Source organism: Mus caroli, chromosome 16, assembly GCF_900094665.2.
Source record: "Mus caroli chromosome 16, CAROLI_EIJ_v1.1, whole genome shotgun sequence".
Lineage (NCBI taxonomy): Eukaryota > Metazoa > Chordata > Mammalia > Rodentia > Muridae > Mus > Mus caroli.
In genome coordinates this window covers 91,204,697-91,221,850 of record NC_034585.1, presented here as the reverse complement: position 1 = coordinate 91,221,850, position 17,154 = coordinate 91,204,697, and the positions used below count along the sequence as shown (strand labels likewise).

The 17,154-nt window shown below is 44.2% G+C and overlaps 1 protein-coding gene across 1 annotated transcript in view; it reads left to right on the top strand.

The window, feature by feature from the left end:
- The window catches only part of Dscam (DS cell adhesion molecule), a 577,624-nt gene that overhangs the window by 542,816 nt on the left and 17,654 nt on the right, over positions 1–17,154 (top strand). Inside the window, exons 29-31 of the mRNA XM_021184771.2 lie at positions 3,803–3,918; positions 6,933–7,082; positions 15,985–16,182. Of these exons, the coding sequence (XP_021040430.1) occupies positions 3,803–3,918; positions 6,933–7,082; positions 15,985–16,182 (464 nt within the window). The remainder of the gene's footprint in view (positions 1–3,802; positions 3,919–6,932; positions 7,083–15,984; positions 16,183–17,154) is intronic.

Genomic DNA, 17,154 nt, shown 5'->3' with positions numbered 1-17,154 from the left:
CACACACACACACACACACACACACACACACAGACCCTCACTGAAACAGACATTCATAAATATACTCATTCATACACACTTATACACAGACATGTATACATATATTCACACTCATACACAGACAGTCATATATGCACTAACACCTATACACACTCACACACACACTCATGCATATGCATGAATATACACTCATAGATACAAAACCACACTCAGATACTCAAACACATATACTTGTACATACACACTCATAGACACAGATATACACTTATACATAGGCACATTCATACATGCTTACACACATTCATACACATGCAATCATACACACAGATACACACTCATATACACAGACACACACATGTATATACCCACTCATAGATACAGACACACATTTATACACACACTCATATAAGAAATTGAAGAATCATAGTGGTAACAAACTCACAGGATGAAACAGGAAGACAGTGTCTTATAAAGTTCCCTCTGCTTTCCCTGCCGCTGCTGTTTTAATCAAACAGTGGCAAAATGTCGAATGGCTGGTCAGAGGTCATATTTTGATAGCTAACCCGTTCAGCCGAGACCTGTGCTATGTAATCTTATATTGTCATTTTGCTTCCACATTTAAAAAACAGAGTCCTCTAGGTTGCAAATAGGTTTCTACTAATTACATTGTTTAAAGTTTTCCTGTGACTATAATGACCAATGGTAATAGGTTTTGAGGATCATCCTTTGTATGTTAAACAATAGAAAACCCAAGCATGGCCATAAATATTAATATCATGAAACACCTTAGTTGGAGCTTAGCCCTTGAGACCAGGAAGGTTATCAACCACGGCAAAGTCTTTGGGACTAAGGTTACTAAGTTTATAGCCTGTCACACAAGATAACCTGACACATTTAATACTTATTGAGTACCTCCTCTGGCCACCTGCTGTTCTGGGGACTCGTAAGGACCGGAGCAGATGCGTCTATCCCTGTGGAGATGTGATTCCAGTGGGAGAGACAGATAATGAATAAGATAAGCCAATTACATATGTTTAATTGACTTGATTAAACATATGCTAGAGACGGTGCCAAGAAAACTAAATTAAGTAGAGAATGGGGCTAGGACAGGAGGTATTCCCCCGCAGGGCCAACCTGGCCTACTGAAAAGATGGCTGCTAAGCAGGCATCACAAGGACGTTGCAGGGGGGCGGGGCAGGGGATAAGCTCTCTCCAAAGGGAACAGGAAGTACAGACAGGGGCCTCACTGGCGAGGGCCTGGGTCTCAAGGTTCACTGAGCCATTTGCTTGCCTTTCCACTGTGGGGCCTGGCAGCATCTTCTCCAGAGATATGGGACTCTCCCTCTAGCCCTCACTTCCTCACTGTCCTTGTCACACAGTGTCATTGTCCCATGCCAGCAGAGTCTTCACAGCGGTTACTTAACTTGTTTCCTATATCCCTGAGACAGGGATCTTTCATTGTCAGTTGAGTGTAACCTGTTCCTGGTGCTCATAGCCTGTCAGACCAGCTGCTTCCTCATAACTATTCTTAAGGTGAAGGAACCATTCCGGTTTCTATTTTTGGTACAAGGACATTCTTGAGTCCTCCATGGCTTCTGAAGGGGTCTGTTGGATATTCACAGGATAGAGGCTGCCCATGTGTTTCTGTGGAAACTCAGAGGGTAGAAGCATATGGCATCAGCACATCGTCCCCCAGGGACCTCAACTGCCACTGTGTGAATCTCTGCACTGGTCCCCTTTCTTCTTCTTCTTCTTCTTCTTCTTCTTCTTCTTCTTCTTCTTCTTCTTCTTCTTCTTCTTCTTCTTCTTCTTCTTCTTCTTCTTCTTCTTCTTCTTCTTCTTCTTCTTCTTCTTCTTTTTAACCATGAGTGCAATAGGAAGTGAAATAATTTGCAAGTGTATAAAGACCATGTGAAAAAAAAAAACAGGCCAAAAGGGTTGAATGTGGGCTGCTCATAATTAGCATGATTGGGGTATATGACCCAGTTATGAGTCTGTAGAGCAAGAAATGTGGTTGGAGATGAAGCACCCAGACGAGCAGTGAACCTTCTGAATATAGCTTTGCTTGTGGGGTGCTTTGTTTACATTTGCAGGAAGAGAGGGGTGTCATAAAACATCCAGTTGTAACCTGGGCCTCAACAGGCAGCATACAGGGCTTTCTCAAATGGGCATGGTGTTTGGGTGATTTCCATCAGCTACTTGGTTTAAGAGTAGGTGAGAAAGAGTTAAGGAGACAGAGGTCTAGGAATTCCTTCATTGGAGAGAAAAGCACTTTAAGTGCACCATGTAGACCTTGCTCTCTGCCTTGAATATAAGGAACAAATGGGACTCGGGAGATGGATCAGTGGGTAAAGAGCCTGCCATACAAGTACTGGAACCAAAGTTCAAATCCCAAGCACCCATATAAAAAGTCAGGTGTACCTACCTGGGTCAGAGTCACTGGATACCTGCTGGGTAACTAGCCTAGCCTAGACAGGTAGCACTGGTGTCAACCAGACACCATCTCAAAAAAAGAAGTTAAGGAGGTATTGAGGAAAGACACCCAATGTTAACTCCACACGCACAGGCACAAGCATGATGGACAGACAGACACTAGAAGAGAGGGAAGGAAGAAGGAAGGAAGGAAAGTCAAGGAACCAACAGGTGAACCTGATTCTAGAAATCACCCTGTAGAGATTTTGAAGATTCTGCCCCTGGACTTAGGCCTACCATAAACAGCTTCACTGAAGTATCCCAATGCCTTCCATTTGCAAGGGGGTGCTTCGGAAAACATTTTAACATCTAGCACGTCTGTATGAAAGACTGAACCACCCCTAAGTGGATTGCTAATTAAGGCCTCTGTCGGCTGTTCAACATGAAGGTTTAACTTGGAGCTGTGATTACGCCAGGCAGATCTACCACCTACTTCCTCCATTACTTGAGAATTCACTCTCAGAGTAATTTTCTGGTACACAAATTTTGAGATAAAATTATTTTAGTGACTGAGTTTTTTCTCTCTATTTCAAAATAGTGCTCAGCTAGGAAAATCAAAGTGATGTTGGAGATGCTAACAAGGCTATGGCTTGTCAGTAGAAGAAAAACAAAAGGATACCAGATATTAATATAGATCTGTTAGTGAAGCCACCATCCAGTGCCCAGCTGTTCACAGGCTTCCTCCCCTGCTATCCTCACTATAGATAGATGATAGATAGATAGATAGATAGATAAATAGTCAGATGATAGGTGGGTAGATAGATGATAGGTAGGTAAATAAATGGATAGGTAGACAAACAGGCATATGATAGATAATAGATAGATAGATAGATAGATAGATAGATAGATAGATAGATAGATAGTCAGGTGATAGATGGATAGATACATAAGCAGGTAAATAAATGGATAGATAGACTGGCTTATGATAAATAGATAGATAGGTAGATGATAGATAGATAGATAGATAGATAGATAGATAGATAGATAGATGAGATATATAATGTATAACTATATATTTCATTATCTGAATGTCCCTTTTTAAGGTCATTATCACCCTTACCCAAGAAATGGTAACTTTCTCAAGACTGATCATTATTGATCCCACCTATTATAAGTGTATATGTTCTGAATCTCCTTTGTCTACTGAAATTTAATCTTAATACATATCTCTTGACTGAAGGAAAGGCATTTTCTGTCATGTATATTGCCCTTTTATCTCTTCAAGGTACTTTTGTAATTAAACAACAGACCAGGTTGATAAGAGAGTGATGTGCCTTTGTAACATCACGTTGAACTGGGTTGGCTAACACATGCTCTCTTTTATTCTCAGCAAAAACACACGGACTTCAGATACCTTAAGCAAACAGCAGCAGACTTTGAGAATGCACATTGATATACCCAGGGCTCAGCTTTTGATTGAAGAGAGAGACACAATGGAGACCATAGGTAAGGTGCCCTGCTTACCTAAGGTTCCAGGGAGTGGCTGCTGTAGGATGAGAGATCACCATGTTTCCTCCTCCTGACCTATGAGCATGGGAAGCTCTTGATGGGAATAGTTTGCATGCCCCATGAGTAGAGAAGCCAAGGGGAATAATAAGTGCCAGTCAATAGTCCCCCAACTCTGCTCACTTTGGGCCTTTCCTGGAGAAACTGCTGTCCCTCCAACGATGAAAACTTTGCAGCACAATGAGCTCCTCAGGCCCGCCTTGCAAAGCTTCATCTTAGAAGTCCTCTATGCTCTCCTTGCCAACCCTGATAAGGTCAGCCTTCATTAAATAAACCTTCAAGATTTGATTAAGACTTAAACAAATAAATACCGCCATGCAGGCTGTCTCCCTATTCCCAGCATCCCATAAAATCCCGAGCTGAAACAGCCAGATCTCTACCCTGCAAATCCCCGCCCAAATTTCTCAGTCTTAAGGGAAGCCATGAAAAATGACAAGTACCATGGCCTCTCCACCACCAAAACAGCATCTTGACGTGCTGCCATCCTGTGATTGGTAACAACCATGGCAGCCCCTAGCATTTATTGAGAGCTCTCTAAAGCCCACGGTCTCTTTTAGCACATTCCATGTTACTCGCTTAACTGCCTATTGGATCACAGGAAAGAGACTGCTCTTCTATGAGATGTGGAAAGGTTTTTAAAACTGGCCGAAGTCACCAGACAGGAGTAGACTCAGAATTTCTGGCTGACTTTCAGCTTTACCACCATATCATCCATTCTAGTGATGGGGTATTGCCACCTGCTATCATGACCCTCTTGAATCCCGTGAGGCTTCGAGAACCATGAAAATCAAGACCAGCATCTTAGTAGACAGTCATTGGGACCTCCCCCTTTGCAAACTTCATTTGCTTTGGGAGGTATCCTCCACCACTCACCAGATCAGCCCTTTCCCCATGGACGAGATACAATGCCTGCCTCCTAGTATGGCCCCTGAACACTCCTCCCAGGAAGGCTGCAAGAGGAGGTCAGGTGGAAGGAACAGTTCCTCCCTTCACCCTTCCCTTGTCCCACCATTTGGAAAGGTGTCTTGAGCTGATGACTCTGAAATGCCAAGGCCCAGTCTGCCCTTCAATCAGCAAAACTGTGACCAAGTCCAGTTGAGCCCTCAGTCACAGGACTCCCATTAATTCTTAGGCCCATATCAAATAGGAAGCCCACTTTCTCTTGAGTGCCATAGGGTGTGATAGTTTTTGTCAATGCAAATCAAAGGCCGTGCTTTGCTTTTGGTTGTATGTTTTTGCTGCTGGGACTTAGGTAATACCTCTCTTACTGACCTCCAGAGATAGGGCATTAAAATTAAATTAATCACCTTTGGCCATGCACTCTGCTAGGCCAACAGCCTGTGTGTTGATTTGAGAATGCGGGGAGGCTAGGGAGCTTGGCAGGTCACAGTGGTTAGGTAACAGGGAGGAGTACAGAGGACATTTGTAAGTATCCCTCCTCAGACCCTTCATAATCCTTCAAATGCCTGTTACAGCAGGATGGAGCCTGTCAGTGGTACATGGCTTCCATGAGCTCTTTGTTACTGGCTGAATACCAGACAACCTGCCAGTCATCTCTGTATGTCACCATGACCCACAGCCAGAGACCCATCACAATCTGCCCACCGTCATCTGTCGCTGACCATCATTTGTCTCCTATAATTCCAAAAGAGTGGGTCGATGGCGTTTTCTAATTACTAGGAAACACTCTGGGCTTTGGTTATAAGGATCAAACATTAGACCACCATTTATTTCTGCCCAGAATGAATGGCTAAGCTCGCAATCAGCAAGGAGGCACTTCACATTTCCCAGGACAGATTTATAACCCAGCCGCGAATCTCATCTTAAAAACATAACTACCTACCAGAATCCACAATGCAGCTGCTGCATTGTAGAGGACAAACCAACGTAGCTAGGGGGTCCTCTGGTATCAGCTGTAATTGTGAGACTCCATATCTGTGCAAATCCCACTTTCTATGAGGGTTTGAATGACAGCTCCAGAGCCAAGCCTCCAAGCCCAGCTCTGGCAAACTCATCTCAATACCAACCTGTGCCGTGCCACCCGCCGGGACACTCGCAGACAGCTTGGCAGCCTCCTCTCCACTTCTTTGCCAAGAAATTTGATTCTAACTTCAAGAGGCCTTTCCTCCCCTGCCAGAGCCTGAGCAACTGGGTTTTGTAAGGTTCTCTCTGTTCAGAGCCATTTTTGGGCACAGAAGCCTTGCTTGCTGTGTTGTTGATGAGCATAGCATCAGTAACCCCCCCCAATCCCCCATCCCTTCCGGCATGCTGTAGCAGGTCCTGGCTGACTGATAATCAGAACATTAGCCTGACTCACAGTCTCTGAAAATGTACAGAAACTCCTTACTTCCCAACCAAAGTCTCCCTTTGTGTCAAAGAACTCTAAAGGAAATGGGAAAGAGAATGACGGTCCTCAGATAGACAGTGGCATGTGCATCTCACACAGCTGTTCTCCTTGGGACCCCAAGGCCCTGGCTCTTGCCTTCCCAGCTTTCCGGAGCCCGTGCCCTGAGGGACTTACAAGAGAGAGATCCTTGAAGTCAGTCAAAACATGTACCCTTAAGCTTTTAATGATTAAAGCTCAGACATAGCCGGAGAAAGGAAAGGAACCATCAAGTTCCTCAGGAAAGGCCTTCTCCCCCTTCTCCAAACACTGACCAACCTCAGTTGTGGGAACTGGAAGGTTTAATTCTACAGAGTGTTCCAGCAGCTGAAAAGGTCTGTCTCACGGGGCAACCCTATCACTGGGAGCATTGACATTGTACAGTATGTCAGGCAAGCTTTGGACAAACACATAAACCCCAAAGTATACCAAGTGGTCAGCTACACTGAGTGACGTTGTTTTCACAAGAAGTCAAGCCTCTCTATCTGTGTGTGTGTGTGCCTCTTTAGACTGCCGTTTGTTCTCACCTTTGTTAAACACACTTGGCTTTCCTGTGTGCCCCCTCTTGCAGATGACCGCTCCACAGTCCTGTTGACGGATGCTGACTTCGGGGAGGCAGCCAAACAGAAGTCACTGACGGTGACTCACACGGTGCATTACCAATCGGTGTCTCAGGCCACCGGGCCCCTGGTGGATGTCTCCGATGCTCGGCCAGGAACGAGTGAGTGTTCAGCAGCCCTTGGAATGTATGGCTGTTGTCAATGCTAACAATATCCGTGCCCCTCGAAAATAAAAGGATGGGCTTTCTCAATCACACACCTAAGCAATAGATGTGATGAACTTTCAGTTGGGATGTTGAAGCGTCCTTTATTACTTCTTAGGTGTGTATCAACTCAAACCAACACACCTTAGTCTTGGGTTACTGTAGAAATTGCTAGAAATTTCAGGTGAAGATAACCCTTTGAACTTTATACAACATGGGAAAGAGAAGGGTGATTAACTTGAATGTGTCATGCAGTGTCACGTTTGGGGGAGAGAAACAATCTCACATGTGTTATCTACAGCAACCTTTCAGTTAAAAAGTAGATGTCAGAGTCTTTGTTTCAGGCATTGGAAGATGGAGTTTCAGACCAATAGTCCAAGGTTGTGCACATGAAGTGCACACAGAAAGCTGCTGTAGACATGTCTGACCTCAAAGCTAACATTCGTCTCCTAAACACACAGAGAAGAGTGGTGCTTCTGGCAGCTAAATCTGGAGATATTGTTCAGCTTAGTTATTCATATTTGCATTGGTAATTGGTGGAAATTGATTACTGCAAAGAAGTTTCCTAATGTACATCTAGCTTATTAATTAGATAGTCTTGTTTATTCATAATTGAAACTATTCATAAATCCCCTCAAAGGGTGAGAAATTAATGTCCCAATTGTCACTTTGGAAGCTTTGCCATCTCACTTGTAAGTCCCTAATCACTCTCTATGTAAAATACCACACTTTTAGAGACATATAATATCATGAAGAAACCCATGATGCATTGCTGGAAGCTGTGGCTTACAAATTCTAGCTTATGCCAGGCAGTGAGCTTCGTGGCGTGACTGATCAGTTCCCAAACCAGGTTGTAACACTCAGGATAGCATTGAACAGAGCTAAAGACCACCTGAGACTGTGGCTTTCACCATGTTGAAGCCATGTTTGGTTTGTCCCTTGTGCAAAACTAGTCTCCTTCCTTCTGAGAATGTCAATATGTTCTGGAGACACAAATAGTAGGAACCACTAGTTCTCTGGGCTTGTGTCTACAAGCTAAGAGCCTTGTTACTAAAATGCTTCAAGGCCTTGACCACTCTTTGACTTTATCACTGTGAGCTGAGATCTGGCTCCAGCCTCTTCAGATTTCTAGGCTACATTTTCTTTTCTCTTAAATCAAAAGACATTGACACATCTGGGAGATATGTCTTTGCCTGCCTTGATCACAGCACATTGGTTCCATCTGGCAGGTAAAAAGCAACACAAAATGGTGCTTACCTTTGAGAGCAAAGGCACCATGCACAGTAGCTATCACAAATAGTTAATGCAGGAGCAGAAGCAATGACAGGAATGTACCAGAAACTTCCAGCAGCGTGAAGAATATGCCATGGGATAATGGGAAGTGGTTTTGATGGCATTTAAAATATCAGAGATGAATTTGTACCACGTGCAGACACTGTAAACCAGGGACTCTAGCATGAGGCAGGGAGGAGTGTGCTCCATGCCTCATGGCTATGAAGTTGTTATGCATCACTGGGGAAATAGAATTCCTCCATTCAGCATTTAGAAATGTTTATTCAGGTTTCACTTTGCATATATGGCTCATACTCAGTGTTGGGAATGTACTGCAAACAAAATGAGGAAAGACTGTATTTTTCATTTTAGTGGGAAAGCAGATATTATGGTTTCTTTCTCTGGAAATGATAGATAAAGAAAAGACAGTGTGAAGAGGCACAAAGTCAGGTCAATCAAGTACAGGGTACAGGGATGGTGGGAGGAACCCGCTAGACCTGGGTTTTTTTGTAAACTCTTTCATGGAGGAGGAGGTGGTATAAACCAAGGTCAGAGGGGAACCAAGGTCATCAGAGGGAGAGCTGGAGCTGGCTGTCAAGAGAGAGCAGGGAGGGAAAAACCCCAAGATTCTCCGGAGCACTGGAGTAGACACAGCCCTGGGGTGCTGGCGAGCTGCCATGAAAGCAGTTAAGAGAGCAAGAGACAGAAACAGCTGTCCAAGCCATGCAATGTACGTGGGGTCCATCCTGATAGTCCTACCACGTTGTCCCAGAATCCAACCTGGCTGTCACCTGGAAACACTACAACTTGAGAGCATGCTTCTCTCCTTAACGGTGAATTTCATTAAACCATGCTGACAGAAAGAAAAGCGATTCAAGTTTGGGCACTGCTCTCCAGGTCTCTTCTCCCATCCTAAGATGGAATTATTCAGAGTCATCCTGAAAACACTCTCTTAAGGATGTCTGCAATCTTTTAATTATCCCATTAACTACATTCTCAAGCCTAAACAGGGTAGAGAACAGTAATATGCAAGGTGTGTGTGTGTGTGTTGTGTTTGTTTTTAATGAAGACACTGAGTGACTTAGCCCCACAGCACCCCAAGAAGCTTGACCTTCAGGAATGTCCTGGAGTGCAGATCCTTGCTCGCTCTTGCTCCCTGGAGCTTGCCACCACCTCTAACTAGCTGCCACATCTATATTAACAAACTCCTGGGGTCCGATGGCCTAAGTCCAGCTCATTAGAGCTTGTTATGTTTGCAGAGATACATTTGTGAAGCCAGCTCTATAGCCAAGAGTTCTGCCTCTGTCGGTGCAGCTGCACACACATCAGAACTCCTCGTAAAGATTCCACCTGTACCGAGCAGGGCTGAGGCTCCCTGATAACAGTTCCCTCAGACATGCAGTATAACAGAGTTCTATAGCATTTGCATTAAATTAGGTACTATTAGGAATCTGTTGTTTGAAGTGTGTGGGAGGACACACACAAGTTCTATGCAAACACCGTGTCATTGTGTCAAAGAGTCTTGAGCATCTGCAGGCTTTCGTACCCAAGGAAGTTCTGGGATCCAGTCCCAGTGAATGCCAACGTTTCTACGATCCAACTATATTCCCCATGGTCTCAACTACAAAAGGCATCATTCTTGCATCCTCTATGTTAGGATCATGTTGCTATTGCAGGGGTCTTTATTTATTACTAGAACATTGGAAGCTGTTGTCTGTATACAAACACGACTCCAACTGCAGAGTTTGTGTTCCCAAGTATTTTATTAGATTGCCAGAGAGTTGCGCCAAATTCTTTTCCTGTGTATGAGGAATGGAAACAATGTGCCATTCACTGCTCTCAGTATGTGAAGACACATGCTTTGGCCACATCTTTTGCTCAGTTTCCTTCCTTCCTTCTGTATGAATGACATTGATGTCTGTATGAATGACATTGAATCCCTTGAACCTGGGACTCTGTTCACACCCTGCTCCCAGCATATGACTTAGGCATGTACCCTGTAAAGATCAAGTGCTGATCAATTATAGGGTGCTGGGATCAGAGTGATTGGGATAAGAGTAAACGGGTATTTAACTTACTCATGTAGGACTTGGAAACTCAATTTATTACCCCCTTTCTCATCCATCTCCAGAGATTTCTGTTCAGCAGGTCTGTGTGCCCTAACCTCCCAGAGAAAGTGCATTCTTTCTTCCCTTCTGATGGAAAGATGCCCACCCACAAGATCTCCTCCTGGGAAAAGTAGCAAGGTCTACGACTGTGATGACCTATGATTGATTTTTTTAAGGGATTGGATATCATATATACCTGAAAGTTACTCATTCATCCATCCATTGATTGCTCCCCTGTGTACAGAACATTTACCATGCATCCATCCTTGATATCTATGGGTTCCTGGACCTCCAAGTTATAGCTGCCAGAGTACCATGAATACAATGGCTCTCTTAGTTCACTTTCTATTGCTGTGATAAACATCACAATCCACATCAACTTGGGGAGGAAAAGAGTTATTCCTCCGGCTTACACACCCCAGGTTATAGTCCATCACTGAGGGAAATCAAGGTAAGAACTCAAACATAACAGGAACCTGGAGGCAGCAGTTGTTGCAGAGGTCATGGAGGGTTGCTGCTTACTGGGCTTGCTCTCTGCAACTTACTTATCCTGCTTTCATATACAACCCAGAACCACCTGCCCAGGGGCAGCGCTAACCACAATGGGCTGGGCCCTGGCACATCCATCAAGAAAATGCCCCACAAAGTTATCTACAAGTCAGTCTGATAGAGGCACTTTCCCAGTTGAGGTTCCTTCTTCCAAGGCAACTCTAGCTTGTGCTATGCTAAGATCACAAACAGTAATGAATACAGTGGTCCAGTGTTTCTACATAAGGTGTAGTCAACTTCACATATACTCTAAATAATGTACAGATTCCTTATAATGCCTTGCACAATATATGTACACTGTGTGCACACTGTGCACTGCCGTATGTACACCCTGTGTACACTGTATGCACACTATATGTATACTGTATTACACTGTATGTAAACTGTATACCATTTATGGATAGCTGCTATCTCATCACAGTTAGAGAATGATGACAAGACGTCTCTACATGTTCTAGATGGACACGTTTTGTTTTCTAGATACTTGTGGTCAATGGTTGGCCGAGTCCTTGGTTGGAGAACTGCTGGATATTGAGGGTCAAATAGTTACCAAGTACTACTGGCATCTGGTCCTCTCGCCGCCCAGTGACACAGATTGTCAAGTTCACATGGAATTCAGTCCTCGCACAGATGAGGGAGTCAAGGTCCCGAGGGGGAGGTGACTTGCTCAGTTCCCTCAACCTGATAGCAGAACGAACATCCCTAAGTCCCAGACAGCCACACGGCCTAGTAAGAATCTGTAAGCCCAGGAATTGAAGACCCTGGGGCTCTGAGAAGAGCCCCCTTCACATGCCTTTCCCTCACCTTAATATCTAGAAAGGCTGGTGCCATTTCTGCACTGGGACTTTATAACTGTGAGAGCTACTGGAGCCAAGGTCTGCCCACAGGTCCTGGCTCCCTGCAAGATGTGAACATGGATCATAGATATACTGACTTCCCAGATGCTAAATCCCCAGCCCACAAGCTGCAATCTCCCAATGCAGAGGAACCCAGGGAAGGTAGCTGAGCCTCGGCCAGGAAAACTCAGGTCCTTACCATGCCCATCTCCTTCCCAGCCCTGCATCATTTCTGACTAGAGCAAATTCACAGCCCTCTACTATGCCACAGCAAGTGACTTGGTCATGTGGCTCTCAGCCTGGCCCTTGCCTGCCCATCCCTGGCCATCTTCACCCATCTGAGAAGTCTGGATTATGAATTGTTAAGGGACGTTCTTCTGTCAAACTGTCTAAACCAAGATTTTAGCTCTCTTGATTAATCCATTGAATCTTCCCAATACACCTGGGACGTTTCCAGCAGGTTGAGGGTCTGCTGCTCAGGCACCATAGACTTTTATACCCTGGATTCTCTGACACATTCAGATCACCCAAAGCTAGAGGTGGCAGTGATGTCACCAGTCTCAGAAATGAGGTACGCAGGCCTACCCAAATGAGATCACAAAGCCAGAGTTACATAGCCTTTGAGTAACAAAACTAGACTTGAAAACTAGGTAACATGATTCGAAAGCCATACACTTCACCACTTTGTGTGACCGCTGAGAATAGATGATACTACATAAAGGACGTGGGAACTAAAGCAGGCTTATACAACACACAGGTCAATATACATGAATGTGTGTGTACACATACATATATCATATACATATCATGAGCTCTCATATCTACTCCCTTTTTGTCTGTAGATTCAACTCCCCCATACACCACACCCTAACAATACAATATAATAACTGATTTCCTAGCATTTACATTATACTGACTTTTAATTCACATAGAAATGATTTTAAAAAATAGGAAGATGTGAGTAGGTTATATCTAAATAATGATAAGAAAGCTTAAAACATACATTGAATCCGTATTACTACAACCCTGAATATATTCTCTGTCACCCAGAATGGTACGAGAGAGTGCAGGAAGAAAATAGCTCCTGTGGGCAGGGTGATCCCATGATCCAATGCACCATAAACCCTGGATAAACATTTGCTACTCAAATAGGGAAATGATTGACTGTTATACATGGGAAGGCCACTGAGTTCTCCGTGCATAGCTGAGGCCTCATCTCTGAGACCTGAGGACAGATAGCAGATGATTAAAGGAAGACTAATCCAGTGAGCACACAACATGTGACATGCTTTTGTAACCAACCGGTTACCCACACAATCCTCTCTGATCCCGAATTCGGGATAATTAAAATAATTTGATTCAATGGGCAGAAAACTTAATGCAGATTTAGACCCAGAGTTGAAAGGTCCGGAGTTATTTATACCCCTGTCCTCTAACTCATTGGCTGCTTGGCAAGCATGCTGCTTAATCACTAAGTTGTATTTATATTAGAGGCTTGGGAGGTTGGCAAAGAATCTTCCATGCAGGGCAGAAAAATCCCTAGATAAGCAAAGTTACCATCGAGCAAAATCCAAGTATTTACATTGCTGTTGGAAGCTACCACATCAAGTTCAATTCAGATACAAAAACGGGTTGCTAAAACCTGGTTATGTTTAAAAAAAAAGTGTGTCAGATATCCTTGCCTTCCCACATCCTGACACGATTCTAACCCTGGGACACCTGCATAGCACAGATCAGAACTGTGGCCTGCGGCTCAGAAAACTGATACCATGACCTATATTTTCAACATTTATCAGGCCACTGCTAGCTCTGTCCTCATCCAGGGGGACTTGGGATAATGAATAGAATTAACTTGAAAAGAGTTGCAGCTCTGAATAGAAATTTTCCAAATAGGGAGGTCTCAGTGGGGAAAGAAGACCACACTGAGAAAAGAGCTTTCTAAGGCAGGGAACCCGGGTGAGAAACTTGGAAACTTGTGAAGAGAGTTAGAGACTTTGAGTCTGCCCTAGCCCCTGCATCTATTCTGAGAGAGCACCCAAAATCCTCAACAAGTGTGGCTGTAATTTGAAACCCAAGGAATAAAAAATGAGATTCCTCAAAACTTACATAAGGGGCTGGGTAATTTTCTAGAAAAGACTCATTAGCATTTAAATAACAAGCTGTACTATTTAAGCTCCACTTATCAAGTCAATAGTGCCTGGAAGACATTTAGACTCCTACCCATGACACTGTTTTTCTCTCTGTGGAGGACCTCTCTGGAATGTTCCTCTTCCCTGGGAAAATTCGCAATTATCATTCACACCTTGTTGTGCACAGGGCTCCAACATTTTGGCATGGCTCGTTTGCATTCACATCAAAGACAGAAACTATCTTCTAATAAGGCCTTCTTCTATGGAATTTTTGCAAGAGATGAAATGTGCCCTTAAAAAAAAAATCAATGTAGCCAAAAGCATGCAGCAGGACTGGGTCTTTTGATGACCCAGAGAATCTTAAAATGTATTGATTTGGCCATCTTCTTAATGTTCCTCTCCTAAATCCTAGAATGATGGATTAGTTCAAAGACCAATAACTAGAAATCTGCAAAGGGGAAAATCTTCCACTTGCAAAGAAAGGCTTTTCCCTGATGCCCCGTGTCAGCATTTCATGCTCCAGTGGGGATTATGGACAAGCCATGGTCCTGTGCACACCCAACTACAGACCCAGACAGCCAGGATCAGGCCACATCTGGCCAAGTAAGACACAGTGCCTGAGCAGACGGGCAGAAGAGCTGTGTCATGCCTAAACTGCCATTGTTCATCCGTGAAGTGACTCCAGGCTAAGTACCAATCCAAACAATTACTGTGAGCCAGCCGTATAGACAGCTCTAAAGACAGACCCTCGCATCTACTCTGGAGAGAATTCTGAGCTCACAGAAGCATGCAATTGGGCATAAGCAGCCATATCCAAAATTGGGTCTCAGTTTGTTCCTTTGAAATAGCTGCATCAGTGCTGATCACAAAGTGGCCAGACTATGCCATTCTAAGAAGCAGAGAATTCAGAAGTGGAAAAGTCCCTTCCAGGACCCTGAACTACTTTCATTCGGAGTCCCAAAAAAATCACTCTAGGGAACAGAACACCTCCCCTGGTCCATGGAATTTCATAAAAGGTAATACTCTGGCCTGTTCCAGGGCCCAACACACGTTGCTACTAATATGTCCCTTTTCTTAGTTCACCAGGGTTGAGCTAAGACCACACTACCCTATTCACCTGTTGACCTGAGTTCCAGACTTAAAGAAGATACAAGCCTCTGGCAGTACCCCACATACACGTAGACCTTGACATTTTTCATAGACAGTTGACACATGCTATCCAGATATCATTTAGCTATTTGTTGTTCATATTAAATAGTCCATCCAAGTCTTCATCAAAGTTCCCATGATGCTCATCAAGAGACATACTGTCACTTGCTGAGAGGATGTTGGGACAGAAAAAAAAAAATGTGATATTTTGTCTCCAGGGGCTTTAGCTTAAATAACTGGATGGAAAGTACTGACTGAACTTAGAAATAAACTTGAAACAAGGCTTCAACAGCCTTTGGCTATCCTGTACTCAGACACAATTTTTGGTTCTCCCTGCAGGGGGCAACCTCCTCCTGTATCTCTCTCTTCATAAGTCCAACAGTGTTATAGCATAGGGACCCACCCTATCCCCTCTGTGACCTCCTCATGACTGATTATGTATGCAATGACTGTTTTTTTTTTCTCCAAATGAGATCATGTTCTATGACCCTGGAGTCAAGATGAGGGATATACCGTGAGGTGGAGTGGGGAGCATCGTGTAGATCAGTCTGCACCAGGGTAAATGAATCTCAGAAACACATTTGGTCAAGTTTCCTTGTCTTATGGGAGGTATTGATATTTAGAAAGTTTGAATGAATGTTGTGGCCATTGTTAATCTGAAGCTTCCAAACACAAAGGGGGTGTTCTTCTGCTTATGGGATTTTTAAAAATACTTAAATGTCTGGCAAACTTAGTAAGTAGGTCATGAGGGAGGTGACAGCTGCTTGCTCTGTTTGACCCCTGAAGACAGACACACAATACCCCTTATTTGTTGCAGATCCCACCACCAGGAGGAATGCAAAGGCTGGACCCACAGCGAGAAACCGGTATGCCAGCCAGTGGACCCTCAACAGACCCCACCCTACCATCTCAGCACACACCCTCACCACAGACTGGAGACTGCCTACACCCAGGGCTACAGGATCCGTGGACAAGGAGAGCGACAGCTACAGCGTCAGCCCGTCACAAGACACAGGTGGGCAGTGCATGCTCCCTTCTTGGTCATAGCAGGGCTTCCCAGGCTCTGTGACGAGGGAAGCCTGTGAAACCTCCTGCCTAACTTCTCTCATGAAGGTCACTTTCAAATGACAACCGTTTCTCTGAGAGTTCCCAGGCCAAGTGTTCAGCCTTCCTCGTGTACAAGGCCTTACTGAGTTTTGCAGAATTGAGCAGAAATGCATCTCTCTCTTTTGCAGGTGTCTTGAATCTCCCACCCATTCTGCTCTCTCTCCCTGTAGTTCCTACCCAACAGAGAGAAAGAAGCACTCGTACATCTCACCCACACAATGGCAGTAATTGCCGATTGTGCTCTGAGGGCGTCTGACCCACTCCCACCTTCAGGACTAAGAGCCTGAACTTCACATCCTTCGACAACAAGGTCACGGCACCCCTATAGGGAACACAGGCTGATCCTTCTGGCAATTAATCAGGTTGATTATAAGATAAACAAGCCACCAGGCTGCTGGTGTCAACCACTGAGGCTTCACTTCTGGGCATGACCTCCTCTAAGCTCTGAAAAGCTATATCTGAATCTAGTAGCTACAGAAAAATTTAATGCTCATTTTTTTCCTCTTCACAACACACTTCAAAAACAGGGCTCCAAAGGTGCGTGTCACTGTGGGGATTTATTTTTAATGTCCGTTATTTCTCTTAGAAGGTTCTCAGAGGTGACTTCAAAACTTTTCTGTAGATTTGAAACACAGAGACAACTTTGACTGAGGTGACATGGCCTTGTTGTAAGGTCTGTTTGCACTGGGTTTTGTCCTATTTTCTCATTCCCATCAAGATTGGTAACAGCAAAGGATGAAACCTAGAGATCAGGGACTGTTCTGCCTTGTGAAAAAGTCAGTCTTCACTGTGTGTGTGTGTGTGTGTGTGTGTGTGTGTGTGTGTGTGTGTGTGTGGTGTATGTGTGATGTGTATGTGGTGTATGTGTGGTGTATGTGTA